Source organism: Falco cherrug, chromosome 4 (genome assembly GCF_023634085.1).
Source record: "Falco cherrug isolate bFalChe1 chromosome 4, bFalChe1.pri, whole genome shotgun sequence".
In the NCBI taxonomy this organism is placed as follows: domain Eukaryota; kingdom Metazoa; phylum Chordata; class Aves; order Falconiformes; family Falconidae; genus Falco; species Falco cherrug.
Genome location: NC_073700.1, coordinates 41,827,268 through 41,849,814, shown reverse-complemented (window position 1 = coordinate 41,849,814; position 22,547 = coordinate 41,827,268). Strand labels below are relative to the sequence as shown.

General features: G+C 43.4%; 1 protein-coding gene across 1 annotated transcript; it reads left to right on the top strand.

The window, feature by feature from the left end:
- Positions 1 to 249: 249 nt before the first annotated feature.
- On the top strand, positions 250 to 16,870 carry TMEM114 (transmembrane protein 114). Its single transcript, XM_055708822.1, has 4 exons — positions 250 to 607; positions 1,587 to 1,667; positions 11,052 to 11,189; positions 13,699 to 16,870. The coding sequence occupies exons 1-4, from the start codon at positions 424 to 426 to the stop codon at positions 13,929 to 13,931; spliced, it is 636 nt and encodes a 211-aa protein (XP_055564797.1). The 5' UTR covers positions 250 to 423; the 3' UTR covers positions 13,932 to 16,870.
- The last annotated feature ends 5,677 nt before the right edge of the window (positions 16,871 to 22,547 follow it).

Genomic DNA, 22,547 nt, shown 5'->3' with positions numbered 1-22,547 from the left:
GCCCGCTCTGGGCACGGAGGGAGGGAGGCGCTGCCCGCCGCGGGGCCGGCGCTGAGGCGTGCGGCTGGACGCGGAGGGAGGGAGCGCTGCCCGCCGCGGGGCCGCCCGCTCTGGGCACGGAGGGAGGGAGCGCTGCCCGCCGCGGGGCCGGCGCTGAGGCGTGCGGCGGGACGCGGAGGGAGGGAGCGCTGCCCGCCGCGGGGCCGCCCGCTCTGGGCACGGAGGAAGGGAGCGCTGCCCGCCGCGGGGCCGGCGCTGAGGCGTGCGGCGGGACGCGGGGCTGCCCGCTCTGGGACGGGCGCCGCGGCGGGGCGGGGCTCGAGGCGGGCTACCTGCGGCGGGCCCCGCCGGCCCGGCCAGGCGCCCGCTGCGGAGACGCCGCGGGCGCGGGCGCTGTGTCTCGCTGAGGCGGGGGCCGGCGGCATGAAGGTTAACTGGGGCGTCCTCTCCCCCGCCGTGGCCCTGGTGGGAGTTTCAAGCTTCGTCTTCCTCGTGGTGGCCATCGCGACGGACTTCTGGTACATCATCGATGCCTCCAAGCTGGAGGCGTCCCGTAACGGCACGGACGCCCTCAGCTCGCACTCGGGCCTGTGGCGGACCTGCCGCGGTGAGTGGGCGCGGGGCGGTGGGCCGCGGAGGGAGCCCCTCACGCCGCGGGGGCGGCAGCGGGCGGCCCCGGCGGGGTGGGGCGGCAGGTGCTGCCGCGGGGAGCCCGAGCCCGGGCCGTGCCCCTCGCCCCCGGCCCCCCGCGGCCGGGCGCCCCGGTAGCACTTTCCGCAGGAGGCGCGGGCGTAGCAAATGCTGCTGTACCCTAATTCTACGTCAACTTCTAATTCAAACTCACTTAATAAACGTTAACCATTTAGAAAGATGTCTTCTCATTTGACTCGAGGAATTGAGGGGCACAAGTTGTGGTTTAAGGCCATTAAAATGATAAACAATCATATAAGAAATATAAATAATATTAAACAATATATAGTTTATATATATAAATAAGTAATATCTGTATAAATAATATCAGAGTAATATATCCAGAAACAATATAAATATAAATAAAATTAAATGTAATCCCATACTGACTAAAGACTCACCAGGTAATGGTACTGTGCTTGATCATTCTTAGGTTTTCACAGTTCAGGATTTTAATGAAAGATCCATAAACCCTATGCAGATACCTACGTGATTTCCCCTGTTCTGTTTAGTTTGTATGCCAGGTATATTGCTTTTGGTGTTGATTCCAGCATTAAAACCAAGGTGTAAGTAATGTTCATCAGCGGCAAGGAAGGATGTTACTTCCAGCGGAGCAGGGGAGAAGGAGCAGGTTAAAGGGACTGTCCCCTCTGCTGCACCCTGAGCCCCACTAAATGAGCTGATGTTTCCCTCTTGGCTTCAGTGGCCAGTCCCATGGGAGCAGAAGTTGCCAATGCTGGGTACTGAAAATCCCCTCCTTTCCTTCCCTACTTAGGAATGACTGTTTTTAAAGCAAATAATATATGAATTATATACATGCCAAAAGAAAAGAGGATATATTGCAATAAGATATTATAGTGTAATTTTTTCTCATTGTTTTTTCCCTTCTTTATTAGTGAGAAGCAAATGCTACCCTTTGATAAACCCATTCTGGCATGAGAACGCAAACATCACTGATTCACACAGACAGCTTTTGTGTGAGTAACTTTTATACTATTTCTGTATTTCCATCCACTCTTCCCTCCCTCCTTGGCTGCTTACAAGGTCCCATTTCTGATTGAGAAGGGGAGCTCTTTGACACAAGTGTTTTGGCTGCTTCTGTACAATATCTGTCCCTGCATGTGGCCTTAAGTGGGATTACTATTGAAATAACCATCTATTTGATGTCCAATTCAGCTAATTTATTCCACAGGAGCAAGATGTTTCTGCCTGGAATGGCTCAGTAAGGCACACAATTGTTAAAATATAAAAGGCAAAAATGTTCAGAATCCCCTCAAAAGAATTTGATCACTGAAAATGCTTAAACACATATTAAATCTAATCTTTAAGACAGCTACTTACCTACCCTTTCAGTGGGATTCCTTGCACTGAAAAATACCTTAAGTATACTGGAATTTAAGAAAATAAATCAATGACTAAAGGCAGTCTTCAAGGTCTTTTAAGAACATCGTACTCAAACACATTAAGTTTCTAACTGCATGGGTTGGTATTCTTTTTCTTTAGATCCGTCTGTCAAGGTCAGAATGTTTTACAGAAAGTCCAAGCTAAACACTTTCAAATACTTTTAGGTTTCTCCTAAAACATGATTTAGCTTATTTACATCATATTCTGCACAATGCTTCATTCATACATGCTTGTATGTGGGCTTCATTTTTTTATTATTTTTCATTTACTTACCTCTCCTCTCTGACTCTGGCTGTTTCCTCCTTGCAAGCAGAACATATGTGTTTGTCCTGTGGCTTAAAATGGTACTCTTTCCCTCAAAACAAGCCATTTCCCTGAGTAATCCTTCAGAGAGGCTTACAGTGTCTTTAGTCCCTTGGAGCAGCATCTCATGATATAGCTGAAAATGCAGCAAACATGGCAAAGTCAGCCTATGAAGTAATGATGCTAATGTAGCTGTGTTGCAACAGTGATTGGAAAATTAAAGTAGGAATAACAGCCCAGTGGGCCTCTGAAACAGCCATAGAAACATATTGACAGGTTTGAGACTAACAGCACAGATTCTCTCTCTATGCTTTCAAATTGAAAGGTGCCATTTCTTTAATCTTGCTTAAGACAGAAGGCCTTAGCTGCTTGATGTTGCTGAAGATTGTGAGGACCAGTGAAAATGATTGTCTGCTGCATCACTTAAGCCTTTGAGGGTTCAGAGTTAATTGAACCTGACCAGACTGATCACATTTTACGTGTGGGCACCTCAACTAGTATGCTGGGGTTAGTCTAAAATTTCAGGATAAAATTATTAGCATTTAAAAAGTTGTGTTCAGATCTGCAAAAGAGTGCATCTGTAATTTTTCTCAGGCAAGGAGATTTTAGATTGCAGCTCTTCAGTGAAAGCCGAATTCTGCAAAAACAAAAGCAGAGGCTATACAGAGCTCTTTTGGTTATAAAAATTATGTTGGCTTAGAAACAAAGGACAGCTCTTTGGTGGTCATGAAGTGTGAGAAAAGAGTGAATATGAGTAAATTGGATTCATAACTATGTTTACAAACCCTTCAGAACCTCAGAGAAATTTTTCATCTCCCACTCTCACATCAAGTCCTATTTTTATGTTCCTGCATAAAGACTTCAGGTCTTCAAAGACGATTGCAGATTTTATTATAGGCAGGTGTAGTCTGCCTAAAAATGATGAGATAAGAAATCAAAGATCCTTTCATTGAAAGAACCTACTAGGTTTGATTAGAATGCCTTAGAGAGTGAACTCTTTGACATTTTAGTTGTTCAGCTTCTGTGCAGTTTCAGTGTGGAGAGGCTACAGACCCACAGCAATAGCAGCCAAACTTAAGGAAGTGCTGTGTCAGTACTTCTTACTTCTAGGAAATACAGATATTTCTAAGTGATATCTAGGTTTTTCAAGTACTGAGATACTACTTTCTACCTCAGCTTTACACTTCTTTTTTAAATATTTTCTGACTGATCGCTGAATCGTGTTTAAGCAGATCAGGGCAAACCTTCATCTTCATCTACAATACATTTTACCTAGAATTTTAGAGGAAAATTCTGGGATTGTGGATTCCAGTGTGTTTACAGTAATTTCTTCATGTGTTGCTATGTGGGGCAAACAGGCTAACTGCACAGCTTTATTCCGTTACTTCAAAAACTGATTTCTTTCTCTGTGTGAGCCTGTGCAGGTGTCTGTGTGAGGCACATTCACATGTGATCTCATTTTGTCTAGCTGTATACCGGTATTTCTCATTGTTTGATTGGCAGCCTGAATTTCAGGAGCTCTAGCAACATCAAGCATGTTTCTTGCTGATTATTCCTAAAAAGATTTAGAAGGGCTGTCTCCTAACGCAGGCACTTAAGTAACATATTGGGAATCCCATCCCCCATTCTTCAGAGTTCCCATATTCTTCCTGGCATGTCTTAACTAGACACAAGTGCCAAAAAGATGGGAGAAAGTATATATCTGAGTGCAAAGAGCTGGGTCTAAGTGGAAACAGAAGTGCTGTTCACTGCCAGAAGACAAATTCTTCATTAGAGAGTGAAAAGCCTTCACATTTCCTCCCTCCACATTTCCAATCTAACTCCTATTCATACCCCGCAATTCCTTTTAGGCTTACTGGGTACTTCAAATAGAGTTCCTGGCAAATTAATAAAATTGGATGTACAAGTTAAAAGTTCTGTGCTACCAACAGTATTACTCAGGCAACCAACCTAGGTTTTGTTAAGCCTGAGAGTATGATGTGTTTTCACATCACGGGAGTACTCTTGAGCAATTTCTCTAATGGATTAGACACAAGCATGCCTTCTGTAATTCAGCTTCCATTTCTTTTCTTACCACTCCCTCCAGCTGAACATATGGTGTATACCCTCTTTCTCCCTCAAACCCACAATTTATAAAATATTTTCCTACTACAGATTATGTTATGGCAGTTATGTATTTGTTTAAAACATCAGCCACTGTCTAAAAAAATATACCACTAGACTACCTACCACTAGCTTTTCTGAAATTTCTGCATTTTAAAAAAAAATATTTTTACTGGAGATTTACATTTTCCTCGGTCCCATACAGGATTAAAATGAAAGTGTCACTTTTCACGATTTAGACAGTTACTAGGGTCTCCCAGTGATCACTAAGATTAAAGGTAGGCCTCTGAAAGTCACCTTTAAAACTGAAATCTGTCAGCAAAGACACCCCAGGTATCTTGTATTGCCATGCATTCTCCTGTGCCAGCTATGGGAGACAAACAGAAAGAGCAAGTTTTTTTTCATGATAAGCTGAATCCATCTCTCACTAAATGGTAAAAGAAGGATACCACTCTGACTTCAAAGGAAGCTGCAGCAGGAGTTCTGAGCAGCTTTGCCATTTTCTAGTGAAAAAATATAACATTCAAAATAATATCTAAATGTTGAGGATCACATACAGAGAGAGGGAAGCTGGCGCATAGAAGAAGAAATAATAGTGTTTACTGATTTTTTTTCCCAAAGGGTTGCAGATTTATAAAACAATTTATTTCGAGGAAACCCCCCAACTAAACCCCCAAAAACCAGGTTACACTGGGGAGAGGTTACTCTTGAACATTTTTGTAATGTAAATATTTTTCATTTACTGAAGTCTGTGCTGTTGATAATTAGTAAATGCCAGTATAGATTTAGCTAAAGACAGCACCAGTGCAATCCCTACAAAATGAACAATTTCATAAATATTTCTAATCAAAATCCACTTGTACTCTGGACTTGGTTCAGACTTACTTCTTGCAGGACAGATGAGTTGTCAAAAGAAGGAAGTAATGTGTTTGCTAGACACTAACGTATCTTGTCAAAACTCTTCTATGAGCTTTACTTTTTGGAAACTCAAGTAATGTATTCCTAAGTACCTCAGTTATGGCTGGAGAGTAACCTCTGCTTAGTAACACAAAAATTACTTCCATCTACATTCTTTTGAACTAAATGATACATGATTTGATGAGCCTAGAAAGCTGTTACTAAAGATTTTTAAAAGCATGCTAAAATTTGTTAAAATGTGGAGGGTTTTTTGTGTGCCTCCCTACCACCCTTATAGTTTAAAAACAAATTGCCACAAAGCTTTTTTCTTTCTTTTTTTTTTTTTCTTCTTTCTTCTTTCTTTTTTCTTCTGGCACATCAAAACAACTTATATAACATATTATGTGGCCAAAGTATAAGAGGCCACAAGGCCGTTTTGGTCCAAATATGCAAACAGATGCAAAATTACAAAACATATAATTTCTCTTTGTACCCTAAACTGATATGGGGTCCCATCTACACTGCAGTGCTGGGGCCAGTGTTATGAAAAATAATGTGAGAGGAACTCCTCATTTCTTGATGGCTGCCTGGTTTGTCCCTGACACACAAACCAGCTGCATTAGATACCTACAAGGTATGATTAAGCCTCTGACAATACTGATTTTTTTGTTAGTGTTATGGACACAATGGCTAGTGATAGATTTCTGGTTACAAGTCACTTTTGAATGCTCTCCTCTATTCCTGAGCCATCCAGTAATAATCAGTTAATGGATGTGGTTTCCACTTATATATGTCTGAAAGAAAAAGTTTTTCTTGTTGTAAAACCAAGACTGGAGTGTGCAGCTGCCACAACTGCTGAAATAATTACCCCCCCCCCCCGCATATTTTTATTTTTTTATTTTTACTATTTTAGACATCTGTGTGGCTGGAACTGAAATCTGCAGGCAAGTTGCATCCAGCAGGGAAGTTAGTGCTTCCTGCAGGGAAAGGGTCTTTGCAATAGGGGCAGTTACTGATACCTCACTTGTTACAATGTGACAACTACCTTGGTTTCTTGCTTAACAAAATTAGTTTAATAGTACAGTGAAACTAGACTGGATTTTCTCACAGCATGTGGACTCTGTAGCAGTCACGAACCAGCTGCTTTCACACTTCTCCCCCCTCTTTATGGGCCTGCTTCATTTTTCTGAGTTACATGTTTATAATGCTATAATCCCAAAATGCCTTATTCTTTGCCTGCCATAACATTTTCCCTGGGGGATTTACAGTTCTTTACATTTTTTTCCTTTGGTTTTAAGTTATCAGAAGGAAACAGCTAGGTCTGGAATACCTGGCAAAAGCCAGTTCAGAGGCCAAGTGAAATATGACCCACATGATGTACATAGAAATTCTAGCTTAATTGGTATGGTAGGTGTATACATAAACAGATCTGCTTTGTGTCTGAGCAACACTGCAGTGGTCCTTCAGAGAGGTTCCAGTGAACATTTGCTTTGCTACTTACAGTAGATATTATGAAATATATACAGAAATATGAGATAACTTAAGCATCACTGCAGCTGAGATGTAATGAGTGACAACTGATGAATATTCTCATTTTCAAATTCATTGATATTGTAGCAATAGAATGTGAACCGCAGTGCATTAATTATGTTTATCGTTGTACCTATTCCTAGTACTGAAGGTTTTCATCAGTGTCCACCAGCAGCAAGTTTAACATAATTTTTTTTCTACTGTCTGCGATTTGTCTTCCAGTTTAGCTCAGAGACTTGTTACATCAGAAAAGCACAAAGCCAAAACATGTAACACGAGTCCAGAGCTTAGCAAATTATCCTGGGGTACCATAACCCTGTGAGCTCTCCTCCATCGTCATCTTTTCTGTGCTGCACAGGAGGGAATCCAGGCCTTTGTGTCCCAGGTGTTCAAGCCCAGAAGTCTCACATTTAGCCACAGACAGCAGTTCCCTTTTGTTGCTTGTTGTTCCTTTAAGGTGTTTCTTTCCTTCCTTGCAAGCAGGTCAGACTTTCTGAGTGCACTGTTTCTTCCCGGCTTTGCCAAGTCTTTCCAGAGGAGCACCACTGGTTTTAGCTGCCAGCATTCTGTTTCAGCTAGAGGCTTTTGTCTTTCTAACTAGCTATTTAGTTACTGCTGGGGAAGATAAACAGGTCCTTACCTCAGTTCTTGTGAGCTGCTGCCACTTGGAGTATTTCTGATGAGGTGATTATTACAGATTTCTAGAGACTATTTGCTGTTATATAAACTGTGCAAACAAATCCAAAGTTAGTTTAAAGCAATTAAGCTCCAGTACGTTGACAGAAGATGATTAACAAAACTGCTAGACCTGCAGTTGGTTACTTTTGACACCATTCAGTTTTTCTAGGTTGTTCCGCAGATCTCTGTTACAAACAACTCATCAACAACTGTGCTGGGTGGTAATTTAGAAACGTCTGCCAAGTTCACAGATCTGGACACACAATGCAGATGTGTGATTTCACAGAGATCTCACAGAGATTTGGTCAGACTTCTAGTAAAACATCTTTGGCTAGCTGATGTAAAAGTTCATTAACTCAGATCAAGCAATTAAAGTATTTTTTGCTGAAAAAAAAGGAGTTTTTTAAATATTCATCAGTTTGTTTCAGTATTTTCAAGATTAAACTATTGAATATTTCACGTTGGACTGACAGGGAACTTGGACATTGAGAAATAATGTGGGAAACTGAATTCCATTTTACAGGAAAGTACACACATCTCTTCTTGTGCAGAATGCTTAGGCTGGGTTTTTTTCCAATACTAGATTAATTTCATCAAAATGAAGACAGTTATATGTATAATACATAATAACTAAATATATATTTCAATACAACCTATAAACTACTAAAATGACTGCAACTAATGTTTTAACTCCTTTCACAGATGATTATTAGAGACAGAAACACAGTAAAGATATTTTAAGTTATGTCCTTCTATAAACTAATTCTGTCCCTCTAATCAAGGAATATAATGGCATAATATCATATGCCAGATGGCATGAATTCAGATTCCTGAGTGGTTTCCATGGCAGCATTTTAGAGTAAGTTTCCCAGGCAGTTGCAGATTTCATTGAAGGACAAATGGGTATTAGGTATTGAACTAGAGCAATGGAGGTGATAAAAGTGCAGTTTAACCGAATACAATCCATTCAGTATTTGACTTTAAAAAAGCTGCAGGTGATTCATGAGACATGGTCCCAGCTGTGTATAGGAAAAGTAAGGGTCTGTCACAGTGGGATTTGTGGGTTTCAGCTGAGATATCCCTGAAACTGGTATTGTCACTGAAGAGAGCATAAAAATCAGAGTTATTCTGATGTTGCATGCAACTGTCATGGATGATTAATGTGATGTATGACACTCCCCAGGAGAATACTCTGGTATGGATTGAACTTTGCTTCAAATCAAAAGGTTACTTTCAGCCTTATCTTCTTTACCCTCACTTGTCCTGGCTAAGGTTCCAGTCCTAGCAGCAGTAGCTGAAATCACACCATGAAAAGAAAAGTAAAAAAAAATGGCAACTGTAAGTGCCATTGAGATGTAGTTTGTTAGCAGCAACTTTGACTAGTGAGGACACCTGGAAAATCACAAAACACAGGCCCAATGATGAGCTTGTTTATGTTTTTTCCCTCCCAGTAAAGCCAGGACTGAGGACAGAGTTGCACCACTCTTACATTCTTACTTTTAAAATGTTAATTGCATCAGATTTTATCCCTTCAAGGCCTTTTCACCTCTTACCTGTGAGACCAAATCTAAGAGGACACATGGATGTCAAAATGGTGGGGGATCAAAATCAGGCCTAATACCCTCAGAAAGCACAAATAGGGCCAAAGACTAGCCTGTTCCTGCTGCCTCTCTAGAATATGAGAACTAAATTGTGTGCCAGATCTCTGTTGTGCCACACCATGTTGCATTACAACCCTGACAACCACCTCTAACTATATAAAACTTGTGAATTAAGCTCCATGGTTATTTCTCCTTTTGGTATTCAACTAAGATTTTCAAACAGTTTTGGCATACTGGCTTATACACAGTAAGCTGAAGATTGGTTTGGCTGTTAACATCTGAGAATTGCTCCAGGTTTGGGTTTCTTAGCAGCAACAGCAGCCATGGCCAGTTTTGCTGAAGGAAGGCCCAGGGAGTAGCCTCAGATTTAGAAGCAAAACCATTAAGTTCTCCCTTCAACGCAGAATACTGAATTTGTGCTTTCTGAGCATCAACTGATCCTGATGTGAGTGTATGTGGGGCTAAATATGAGAATATAATACCAGTATAAATAAATGGAAATGGAAGAACAACAGGGTCACCTCCCCAAACTGTCATTTGTCACATTTTTTCTTGTGAGCATGTTCTGTACTACCAAAAATAAAAATAAAAAATTAATTAAAAAGTCTTGAAACCACATTCCACTCAAGTAAAGGAATTAACAGTGTCTGCCTTGATCCCATGCAGGCTCTTCTTCACTTTCCAAGGTTCTAGAACAGAACAGAGATGCGTACACAATTGTGTCTTATCTTTATAATAATATCGAAGAGGATAAGCTGGATCCTTAGCCAGTGGCAGGTGGAGTACCTAAAATGCATTGGGCAGTTACAGTGACTTAAAAAAATTGATCATCTGATCACACACAAAGTGTGATTTCTTAACTGACGCCGTTTCCTTGGGAACTAGCTAATGGCATATTGTTTCTCTGTGAAAGTAATGAGACACTAGAAGGGCCTAGAGCCCTTCAGAAAATGGCTTATTAGTTTTCCTTTCTCAGTAACTCTGCACTTCGCTTGGTATGAAATAAATTGATACTGGAAGCTGGAACTAGGTTTTTTTGCTTATTCTAGAAAAGGTTGGGTTGAATGTTGTGGTTAGATTGCATGAGGGAACAATGGCACAAAGATGGTTTATGATGGAAAAAAACAGTGTGATATGAAAAAATACATATCAACCCTTATTTGCACAGCAATTAAAATTATATATGGATCAGGGAAGACTAATGTAAACCGTTTAGCATGGGAAGAAGCAACCAGGATATGTTAATGTACTTAGCGAAGCTGCTGTGGAAAACAATGACAGACACAGAATGGGAGCTAGATGGGAAGATTACTTCTAGTTGATGGTCAGCTGCAACAAAGGAAAAGGTCAACAGTTTGCTAGGTCAGTTCAGCAGAGGACATGTGACAAAAGAAGGTGTTTAACTAAAGCATCTGCTGGATGTCACCACCAGACAACAATGCTACTCACTTGTGATCTCTAGGATTCAGATAACTAGGGCTATTTTTTATTAAGGTTGTCAATGACTACCTGATAACAGGTGATGCTATCAAGCTAGGCTTAATATTTGAGAACAGTTTAATGGCTTAAATATATCCATGTAAACATATCCATTATATTTGTGGTCTCTGTTTGAAACATATGCTGTGATCCTGTGAAGGCCTTGCTTTGTATGTTACCCTTTTCTCCATAGCATGTATTTGTCCTGCTGACTTAAACTGAAAACCCAAGAGATTGTCCAGCTCCTTGTTTGTACAGCACAGAAAAAGGCTTTAATCCCGATCAGGGGCTTGCACTCAATGATTATTAGTACATAAAATTAGTACATAAAATATTAAAATACTAACATCCTTCATTTTTCTTCAGACATGCATGGAACATTTGTCATCCTGATGCCCCTCAGCCTGATACTGATGATTTTTGGAGGAATGACTGGATTCGTCAGTATTCTTGCCAGGGCCTACCTACTGCTTCTAATGACAGGACTGCTTTTTCTTTTTGGAGGTAATACATCAAAGTCCTGGCTTAACCGTTTTAAACAGTAAGACTTTATATCTGGGAAACATCACTTTGTCTACCAGAGGAAAAAAGCTAAGCAAGAGTTTGCTTTCAGAATAATGCTGGTATTCATTCACTTGGTATCTGCTCAGCTCCTGACAGGAGTCTGGAATAGAAAGCTCCCACTTAGAATCAGGAAAGGCAAATAATCACACACAACCATACATCCTTGTGGACTGAGTCACACTTTGAGCACAGTATCTTTGCTGTGCCCATTAAACAAAAGATTTAATACCTTCTCAGCACAGTGCTCAAATTCTTTGCAGACAGGGTAATGGAGTAATGGAGAAGTGACTTTGGGATTAGTAAAGCATAGGGTTCAATAGCCTTGCACAGATCTTACAACTGTTAAGAGAAGTGATGTTTTTTCAAAGGCATTTGCATTGAGTTCCTGAAAAGGGTCTTGCTAGGCATTCCTGGGTTAGTTTCACTGCTAGTTTTGGGTGTCCCCAAACTGTGGATCACAAAAGGAAACCCCAAGGAGTTATTTTAATTGAAGTTTAACATCTCAAAGTAGGAAAATGGGGTTTAAATACATCTTCATTTTCTTCAAATAGATTTTCAGTACTGTTTCACAATGTAACTTGAAACAGAAATTTTCCCCAACAGAAAAGAGGATCCTCAGTATTGGCCCTCATCACCTGATCATATAGTCCTGTTTCTAAGAAGAGAATGCTAAGAGACTGCTGGAAGCAAATGCTGCTGACTCAAAGTCTTGAGTGACCTTTTTAGTCTGAAATGCTCTTAAAAAGACTAATCATCCCCCAGTATGCTTTTCTTCTGAAAAAAAAAAAGAAAAAAACCCACTTCTATTTGCTTAGAACACCAGAAAGCTGTATTCACTATAAAGGCTTAGGCTATTTGAAAACTACTCTAAATAGTAAGTGAAAGATGAAAAGCTGTGAAGTGCAAAGCATCATTATCCCGCCGAGGAGTAAAGTACTGTGCCTTTCTAAGACACTTGGGGTTGCAAAGAGGGAAAGGAAACACAAAGGCTGTATTAGGAGAGGGGTGCTGGAATATGTTCCGAAGATGGCCTTTGGTGTGAGACCAGACCATCCTCCCACTCAGGCAGTGTTGTTCAGCTGTTTCAGCTGCACTGAGGCTTGATGCATGTAACAGGCATGCACAGTTTTATAGGATATTACGGTTCATGAAGTTTGGTATTGATTAGATAGTTCTGTCTCAGCAGAAAGAAATATCTTATGATGCAATTCCAGAAACATCATTTTTTTTGAAAATACCAGAACTGATAGGTTCTACATCCCAGGACATCCTATATTCTCCCCCATTTTTTTTAAATGCAGCCACATTTAAGGGGGACCACAGAACTCAGTGCACCTTGTTGAAAATGTCAACACAACAGCGATTTCCATTTCTGCTGACAAAAGGTATAAAGTGACTTTTTCCCCCCATGCAGAGGACGACAATAAGGTACAGGCATCATTATATGGTTAAGTTCAGGAATGTGAGTATGAATTTTGACCGTTGGATAACCCAGTACTCTTCTGTTTGTTTTGCTTCTACTCCAACTTGTCTTTCTGGCAAAAATGCAGATTAATCTAGACTTAAGCTGTGATTTGACAGAAAGCCAGACCAAAATTTTTCTCCCTCAGAATCAGATAAGACACTATCTTATCCTCCTGGGCCACAGTCTTTTAATCCAGGGCCTTCCTATTGCATTTTGCCTGCCACTGATCTAGTAAAGTTATGACTTTAGTTAGTATATGCCCTTCGAGTGACACAGACTCCAGGCCCAGGATGTAGCACATATTTGTGCTGTGTGCCATTCCCTGAGCTTGCTAGCTCCTGTACAGTCATTTAATCGGGAAAACAGCTGGCTTCTTCTTGGAGTGCTTTATTAATTTATGTCTGCTCCAAGGATGTCTTTGGCTCAGTTATTTGGAAATGATGAATAATCGTGACTCCACAGCACTTGGTGGGAGATGACAGTAAAGACCAATACCTTTACATTGAACACTCAAAGCTTACGATACTCAAAATTAGAAAACAGCCTAAATTCAGGTCACTGACCTGAAATGCAAGAATCTCTGTCTCTGTGGGCTTTCTTACATAGAGGTACACAGCTGTATGTGGTGCACAGCAATGAGAAATCAGATGCATTATAATACAGTATTGAAAACAGATGTACATGCATTAGATACCTGCAAAATACATGACTAGATTTTTATTGTGGGAGGCTTGCTGTTTGTTGTACAATTTGATTCAGTATTTAACAGTGAGAACACATTAAACTCTGGACAGAAATACCCCTCCCTTTACTGGCCTCTCACCTTTTGCCAAAAACCAGCCTCAACTGGATTTCAAAGGTTAACTAGTAATCTGACATTGTTGGATAGGAAAGAGTGGCAAAGAAGCCCTAAGAGATATCCTGTTAATTATTTTTAATTTCTGCAGTGGATGCTAACTAGCTGAATATGTTTTTCTTTGTCAGCTCTTGTTACACTTACTGGGATCAGTGTCTATATTGCATATTCATCTGCTGCCTTCAGAGAAGCTGTCTGCCTCTTGAGAAGTAAGGATCTCCTGGTAGAAATTGACATCAGGTTTGGCTGGTCACTGGCACTAGTCTGGATCTCCTTCGCTACAGAAGTGCTCACCGGGGCTCTGTTTCTCCTGGCAGCAAGAGTTGTAGCTCTGAAACAGCGACGTGAACAGGCGTTATGAACAACATGTATCATTGCAACAACAGAACCCTGCAGAACCTAGAAATGTGGATTGCTTGGTCCATCTGGTCATTAGGGACAATAAAAGTGGCAAGGCTGTGACTGAGTATCTTGTCAGTTGCAGTAAACCCTTTTCCTCACAGTTAGTTATAAAACACGAGGATTCTGGTAAATCAGTAAAACATTTCAAGTCTTGTCAATAAGGAAACCCTTGTGACTTTAGAAGAAAGCACAGTGCAGTGTTGTTTCTGAAATAATTTCAGTTAGCAGCTCATAAGACATCTCCATTCATTGCTTAGAACAAGGCAGATTTCTTGCTTTCTTTCCTTTTCTCTGCTGTACTACCAAAGTGCCTCGGAGTACCTTGCAGGCCAGTACATGTGGTCCACTTAGCTTTTGGTTTCTCCTCTGAGACTCCTAATAAGTATGCCTGTGATTTCAGTCATGCTGGCAGTCTCTACCAGCAGAGCTGCTCTGAGATGGCTACTTCATGGTAGGTAATGTGATCTTGAGTGCACCCTCAGCAAGTTTGTCAACCATAGCAAACTGTGTGTTGCGGTTGACACGCTGGAGGGAAGGGATGCCATCCAGCAGGACCCTGACAGGCTTGAGAGGTGGGCCCGTGGGAACCTCGTGAAGTTGAACAAGGCCAAGTGCAACGCCCTGCACCTGGGTGGGGGCAACCCCCAGTATCGATACAGGCTGGGCAGAAAATGTTTTGAGAGCAGCCTTGAGGAGGAGGACTTGGGGATGTAGGTTGATGAGAAGCTCAACAGGGCCTGGCAATGTTCACTTGCAGCCCAGAAAGCCAACCATATCCAGGGCTGCATCAAAAGCAGCATGATCAGCAGGTCAAGGGGGGGGATTGTCCCCCTCTACTCCACTCCTTGTGAGACCCCACCTGCAGCTCTGTGTTCAGCTCTGGGGCCCCAGCATAAGGACATGGGCCTGTCAGAGCCAGTCCAGAGGAGGCCATGAAGGTGATCAGAGGCTGGAGCAGCTCTCCTGTGAAGGCAGGCTGAGAGGTGGGGTGGTTCAGCCTGGAGAAGGCTCTGGGAGACCTTATAGCAGCCTTCTAGCACCTACAAGAAAACTGGAGAGGGACTTTTTACAAGGGCACTTAGTGATAGAACAGGGGGAATGGCTTTAAACTGAAAGAGGGTAGATTTAGGTGAGATACAAGGAGGAAATTCTTCCCTGTGAGGGTGCTGAGGCACCGGCACAGGCTGCCCAGAGCAGCTGTGGGTGCCCCATCCCCGGCATGTCCAAGGCCAGGCTGGACGGGGCTGGGAGCCACCTGGGCGGGTGGGAGGTGTCCCTGCCCGTGGCAGGGGGCTGGGACTGGGTGATCTTTAAGGTCCCTTCCAACCCAAACCAGTCTGTGATTCTGTGATCTGGCAGTTGGTGGTGACTATGATGTTCTCATGTGCAGTGCGATGGTGAGTGTACTGCAAGAGAAAGATACAGCTGCTTTTTCAGGTTTTTTTAACTAACTACTGTGATCAGCCCTAACCTGTCAGATGTCCAGGTTACACACTTACCTCTTTCAGCTTATTACTAGCTGCTTTTTGAATTATGTAATGCAGAAGACGTATCCAATGCATTTCCCAGTTTTTACTTAGCAATTTTGATGATGCTTCTTTTTCATTAAACCTGTGCACTTTGTGCTAGAATGTATTTAACTTGTGCTGAATACTGCTGAGTGAAACTGAGCACACAAGATACCTGAATTGCATCATAGGTGCAAAGCAATCCAGTTTTTCTTTGTTAGTTTTTCCTCTGGGTAACAGTATTTAAGAGAAAATTTACTTCAGTGCCCACTGAAGTTAATGAGGAAATTTTCCCCTTACTGTTATGGTTTTGAATAGAGAATTGAATGTGTTAACAGCTCCACTACCTTTCTATTAGATCTATTAGGATTTTCTATTTCTATTAGGATTTCTGGAGGACTTCAGCATACCATAGTTCAAGACTGTGACTCAGGAGCTGTGTCAGCAAGGCACGCTGTGTCATTGGGCAAGTCCCTCGTACTTCCTTCAGTAGTGCAAAGGGCATCATTTACCTACCTCTGTTAAATATCAGAACAATTTTATCATTGTGTCTTGTGTTAAAGATTGCACATTTACTCTTACTGAGCTCAGCTCTAATCATAGTCCCACAGTACCAATTGCTTTACAAAAAATAGTAGCAGGGAGCTTCTGAGAGCTTACAGTCTTTGGAGACATGAGGAAACATTATTATTACCACACTGTGAATGGAGAACAGGCAGGAAACTGTCCAGGGTCATATGAAACTAGAGTTTCTGAATCCCAGTCGAAGACCTTAGTTGGCAGGCCTTGCTTTGTTATCAGAATGAAATAAGGCTAGAAATCCTGAATAGCCTGAACAGTAGAAATTCTGTGAAGAGCCAGTACAATTCTGTAATTCTCACTTGCTCCCACATTGCTTTTCACATATTTTCCATATTGCCATATGTTGGGACTGTGTAATTGAGTCATTTTACAAGTTAGAGCATACCAAATCAGCCCTGTAAGAGTAAGAAAAAAATCCTTTGTAGCCAAAATTCCATGTGCTTAAGTGAATTATGTAAAGTGTAATATTTCTGTATTTTGGTGCTGGTGAAGCTTGTTATAATACAATTTGTATGATGTTACTCAGACATTACTGTAAGCTTTAACAGTAAAATACAATGGGTTATTTTTTGAGTATTTATTATAGCTGTTACTTTACAGTGGTTTTGAATGTTGTAAAATTAAATAAAATGACATCTCAGAGCTGGGGATTATTTACCAAGACATGTAAGAGCTAAGTTACATATTTTTCTTTAACTTTTTCTACAGATCTGTTCTACAGTTCATATGATGCTTTTGAAGTGCCTGTGTCACCTGATAGGTATTTATAAGATACTTATGCAGCTGCAATATAAAATACTCAAGTGATCACATCTAATTAGAAAGTCAATGAATCTGTTATTGAATTAGAGCAATTCTCATTTCCATGCCTTTCCTAAATTTCTCATTCTGGCTTCCTGCAATATCTGGCATAATAGTAATAAAGGGTATATTTGTATAACCCCTGAATTTCTCTGAAATTCCTTCTGAATATAAAGGAAAAAAGATGGTTTGGAATAGTCAAATAAGCCTGGAACATTTTGAAGAGTTATGCCAGAAAGGGAAAACATCCTGGAAAGGACTTTATGTAATTTGATACAAGTGACCTTATCAGCTTTTTCCTCTTACTGAAACTAATGCTTATTTAATACCCAATTCTTTTCTGTATTTTTCCCCAAAATCTGTTACCAAGATGAGGGCACTGACTGTTCCCATGACTTTCTGATGAACTGCAAACTCATAGGTAATTGGCAGCATTTTAAGTGAAGAAAACAGATGTACTGAGGAGAGCGGTACTGTTTGAGTGGGTAGTGCACAGGTTTACTGGCCAGTACTAGCCACTAATTTAAAGGCTTCCCCAAGAGATTGCAGAGAATGATAGGGGAGGTAAAAGGAATCCCTGAGGGTGAAAAAATGCAGATATACAAGATATTCAGAGGAGATGCTGGTGAATATAATGTAGACATGAAACCAGAAGGATTCAGTCTGGGTCTGTGCTGTTCCTGAGCTGGTTTCTGCAGAGCAGCTTGGATGTCTCTGTATATCCGCCTCTAATGACCGAGGGGACATTATTGGTTCAGGCACAGCTTCAGTTCGAGTAGCTTGTTAAATGCATGCATTTGTTCAGCACTGATCCAGAGCCAATAGTCCTGTGCGGTGGGTTGACCCTGGCTGGATGCCAGGTGCTCACCAAAGCTGCTCTGTCACTCCCCCTCAGCTGGACAGCAGAGAGAAAATAAAATGAAAGGCTTGTGGGGCCAGATAAGCACAGGGAGAGATCGCTCACCAATTACTGTCACAGGCAAGACAGACTCGACTGGGGGAAATCAGTTTATTGCCAATCAAGTCAGATTAAGATAATGAGAGAGAAAACCAAACCCTAAAACCACCTTCCCCCCACACCCATCTCTTCTTCCTGGGCTTAACTTTACTCCTGATTTTCTCTACCTCCTTCCCCTGAGCAGCACAGGGGGATGGGGAACGGGGTCTGTGCATTGCTGGTTGTGTCTGCCACTCCTTCCTTTCCAGGGAAAGGGCTCCTCACGCTCTTCCCCTGCTCCATCGTGGCTCCCTTCCCACTGGCTGCAGTTCTTCACAGACTGCTCTAGTGTGAGTCCCGTGGGGTCACAGGCCCTGCCAGGAGCTGCCCCAGTGCTGCTGCCCACAAGTCACGGCTCCTGCGGGCACCCCCTGCCCCGGCGTGGGGTCCTGCCCGGGCTGCGGCGGGGGGAGCTGCTCCATCATGGACCTCACCGGGCTGGGGGCACTGGGGGCTGCTGGGGAACCTCTGCTGTTGTTCCTGGAGCCCCTCCTCCCCTTCCTTCTTCATTGACCTGGGGGTCTGCAGGGCTGTGGCTCTCGCCTCCTCTCTCTGGCAGCAATTGCTCATGGTTTCCCTCCCTGCTTCTTAAACATGCTATCCCAGAAGTGCTGCCGCTGTTACTGATGGGCTTGGCCTTGGCCAGCGGTGGATCCGTCTTAGAGCTGGCTGGCATTGGCTCCATCAGACATAGGGGAAGCTTCTAGCAGCTTCTCCAGAAGCCACCCCTGTAGCTCTCTGCTACCAAAACCTTGCCACACAAACCCAGTGCAGCCTGACTGACTCCATGCAAACACACGTGGTTTGTAATTTCTTCTTTCCAAATTTAAAAGGATGCCAGGTTGGAGACCAAACAGGATGTGCTCTGTCCATGCCTAGCTGGTCAGCAGCAGGGGACATCCAGAACCTGCCCAGAACATCTCCACTAAGGTGACCGCAGCAAGGCAGAATACCTGCCCACTGAAGCTGTTAAGGAAAACTGGAACTGACCCATGAGACAGATCCAAAAGACTTAGATTTTCCCAAGATTGATTGACATTTTGGGATCTCAGGTAATCTTGGCCTCCAGTTTTACCACTTATTTTGCATTGTTTTGCAAATGAAATCCAATGGTGTCAACTGTTTAAAACTGTAAAACAAAATCTGAAGAAATCTGAGCCTACTTCATAAATACAGATATCATTTTCTCTGGTTTATTTTGTAAATTCCTTGCAGCAACTGCTGTTCATAGATGTATCAAGTATGTATCAGTAAAAACACACATGTCCCTTGGCCTTCTGTCATTTTCATATTAACACAATGAATTGCCCCAGTGCAGGACCAAAAAGGTTAAAGCAAGTGCTCTGGCTTTGTACTGCAGAATCAAACTGTCCCCAGAATTGGTATAACCATGCTCAGCAGGGACTCCCCCATGGCTCAGTACTCCCACCTAGTTTGCTAATTGGACAGGGTTAGCTCAGCAATTGTAGGCTCACAGGTCAGATGTTCTTAGAGGCCAGACAAAACTTCCTTGAAGGCCAGGTTCAGCTGCCAGTTTTAGTCATCCTTGATTTAGGTTATAGATCTTCAACTACTGGGTTGCATTCTAGTCAGGTTACAAAAAAATAAATATTTTACTAAAACATTATAGTGCTGTTTTACTGTAATAACTTTCTCTTGGTTTACATATCAGCTTTGACCCTAATTAGGCTCCAAACTTTTCCCTACCTTTTTAGCAGCCCTTTCAGCAGCCATATCACGGTCACATTTAGTCTTTGGATGCATAGTAGCAGTGGCAGCATATACTGCTGTGTAGAGGAATGGAGGCAGTGGGTTGATTAGCATTGATAAAATGCAGCTGTGGCCTCACTACGAGGGCAGTGGGTTGATTGACATGGATGATGTGCAGCTGTAGCTTGTTAAAATCTGACCAACGGACAGTAAAATCTGACCAACGGTAAAAGCCTTGTTGCAGCCTACTAGTTTGTGCTGCAACAATGGGAGCCTGGTGTGAGGCTGCCTGAGTTGGGCTCCAGCTGCAACAAGTGGTACCTAATGTAGCTGAGACAAGCGGGAGAACCTGTGCCCAGTAACAGACACCGTGAGAGGTGAGCCCTTGCAACTAATCGATATGGGTGTGTTGTGATACTTGTTGTCCATCTTAACTCAAATAGCAACTTTCGGTGCCCAGTGTAGATGGGGACTAATTGATATGGGTGCAGAAGGAAATTCTATGTTAACAATGCTTATAGATATATTTGAAAAAAGAAGCAGAAACTATAACAAGAAGGCAATAAGAACTTTGCTAGGATGGTGCAAAATTTGCTAGTTACCCCGAAAAATGTCTCAAGTGTTCAGACATGGCAAAATGCTGGAAAATCACTTTTTGAGGCTGCCTTGAGGGGGGATAAAATTGCAACAACATTGCTAAGAACATGGAGATTAGTCTTAGACTTACTAGAACAATTAAGTGGACAGGGAGATAAGTTCTATATTTGCAATGCTAATCAACCCACTGCCTTCGTTCCTCTACGCTTCTGGGTCACACTTGTATTGCTAGCAACGTAGTTTGAATGGCGTGACTTGACAGACCTTTCCTGTTTTGTAGTGGTTTGCAGAGACACAGTGGTCTCTGCTGGCATCTTGTGGCTGCACTGAGCGGTTGACTGTATTTGGAAAGAAACCATTTATTTCCTTACATATGGCATGGCAGGTACAGGACAGCTGGGGGATCAGGCCCAGCCAGCGCAGGTTCATGGAGGTCAGGTCCCGCTTGGCAAACCTGCTCCCCTCCTGTGACAGGACGACCTGCCCGGTGGGTGCGGGAAGGGCGGGGGGGGGGTGCCTACCGGGACCTCGGTGTAAAGCCTTTGGCACCGTCTCCCACAGCATCTCCTGGAGACACCGGCTGCTCACGGCGGGGCCGGGGGGGCTCTGCGCTGGGTTAGAAGCTGGCTGGGTGCTGAGCCCACAGCGTGGTGGGGGATGGAGTCACATCCCGCCGGTGCCAGGCACACGGGGTGTCCCCAGGGCTCGGTGCTGGGGCCAGCCCTGGGTAACGTCTGTACCGACGGGCTGGGCGAGGGGATCGAGTGCCCCCTCAGTCAGGCTGCAGGTGACCCCCAGCTGGGGGGTGCTGGGGGGCAGGGGGCTCTGCGGGGGGGTCTGGGCAGGCCGGGCCGAGCGGCCGAGGCCACTGAGTGAGGTTCAACAGGGCTCAGTGCCGGGCCCTGCCCGTGGGTCACACCAGCCCCGGCAGCGCCACAGGCTGGGGCAGGGGGCTGGGAAGGTGCCCGGTGGGAAAGGGCCTGGGGGGGCTGCTCAGCAGCCGGCTGGGCATGAGCCCCCAGCGTGCCCAGGTGGCCAAGGCGGCCGGCAGCACCCTGGCTGGTACCCGGAACAGCGTGGCCAGCAGGGCCGGGGCAGTGCCCGTCCCCCTGCGCTGGGCACTGGTGAGGCTGCACCTCGGACCCTGGGGTCAGTGTCGGGCCCCTCACGGCAGGAGGGACGCAGAGGGGCTGGAGCGTGTCCAGAGCCGGGCAGGGGGCTGGGGAAGGGGCTGCGGCACCAGGCTGATGGGGGGCGGCTGGGGGAACTGGGGGGGGGTGGCCTGGAGAGGAGGGAGCTCGGGGGGACCTTATTGCTCCCTACAGCTGCCTGGCAGGGGGTGTAGGTGGGGGGTCGGTCTCTTCTCCCAGATAACGCATGAGACCACAAGAGGAAACGGCCTCACGCTGCCCCAGGGGAGGTTTAGATTGGGTATTGGGGAAAAATTATTAAAAAAAAGGGGTGGTAAAGCACTAGAACAGGCTGCCCAGGGAGGTGGTGGAGTCACCACCCCTGGAGGTGTTTAAAAGATGAGTAGATGTGGCACTTAAGGACAAGGTTTAGTGGTGGACTTGACAGTGCTGGGTTAATGTTTGGGCTTGATGATCTTAAGGTCTTTCCCAACTTAAATGGTGCTATGATTCTATACTATTTTTTTTTTGTATGATTTGAAGAGCAGAGGAGACTGTCATGCTGACTAGGCTCCTGTATTTTATAACCCAGAGAATCTCATTTAGAAACTGCTGAACCCCAGTCGGTAACATCTCACAACCGCTGGCCATCTTAAGTTAGAATGTCAGGTGATGGGAAACATACTGTTAACCTTCCCTGTTGTTTTTTTTTTTTTTTTAAATAATCACAAAACATTCTTCAAGGTTTTTACTGCTTCTGTTCTTCGGAGATAGATTCTAGTCATTCTATTGATGGTTACATTTTTATTAGATCAACCAGGATTGGTTTTTTTATATTTGTGGCATAAATGTCAAAACTATTAAGGTGAAACTAATCAAATTAAATATCTTAGGATGCAAATAATAAGAAAAAAATAAGTAGCTTTTTATCATGGCTACTTTCCTGAATATGACAGACTTCTGGATCAGCCCAGAAAATGTAAGAGGGGTTCTGCAGGAACAGCATGCTACATTTTTCTGTGGCTCTTAATTTCTCTACCCTCTCTCAATAAAAACGTTTTTCCTAACAAAGTCAGGAAGCTTTGCTCTCATTATGAGCTGAGCAACTTCATTGAGATTCACCAAGACGTTGCCGGATTTTGAAACTATGCAACAACTGTCACAGTAGAAGAGACCAGCCCTAGCCTCTCACATTTATTAGATTCAGTCTTCCCTTCCCGGGGACTGTGGCAGCATTGCCCACTCCAGAT

What these genes read in the sequence shown, in the direction of transcription:
- TMEM114 (XM_055708822.1), top strand. Translation starts at nt 424, where the DNA reads ATGAAGGTTAACTGGGGCGTCCTCTCCCCCGCCGTGGCCCTGGTGGGA. An exon ending in CCTGTGGCGGACCTGCCGCG is followed by an intron (nt 608 to 1,586) that starts GTGAGTGGGCGC and finishes CTTCTTTATTAG; the next exon opens with TGAGAAGCAAATGCTACCCT. An exon ending in TTCACACAGACAGCTTTTGT is followed by an intron (nt 1,668 to 11,051) that starts GTGAGTAACTTT and finishes ATTTTTCTTCAG; the next exon opens with ACATGCATGGAACATTTGTC.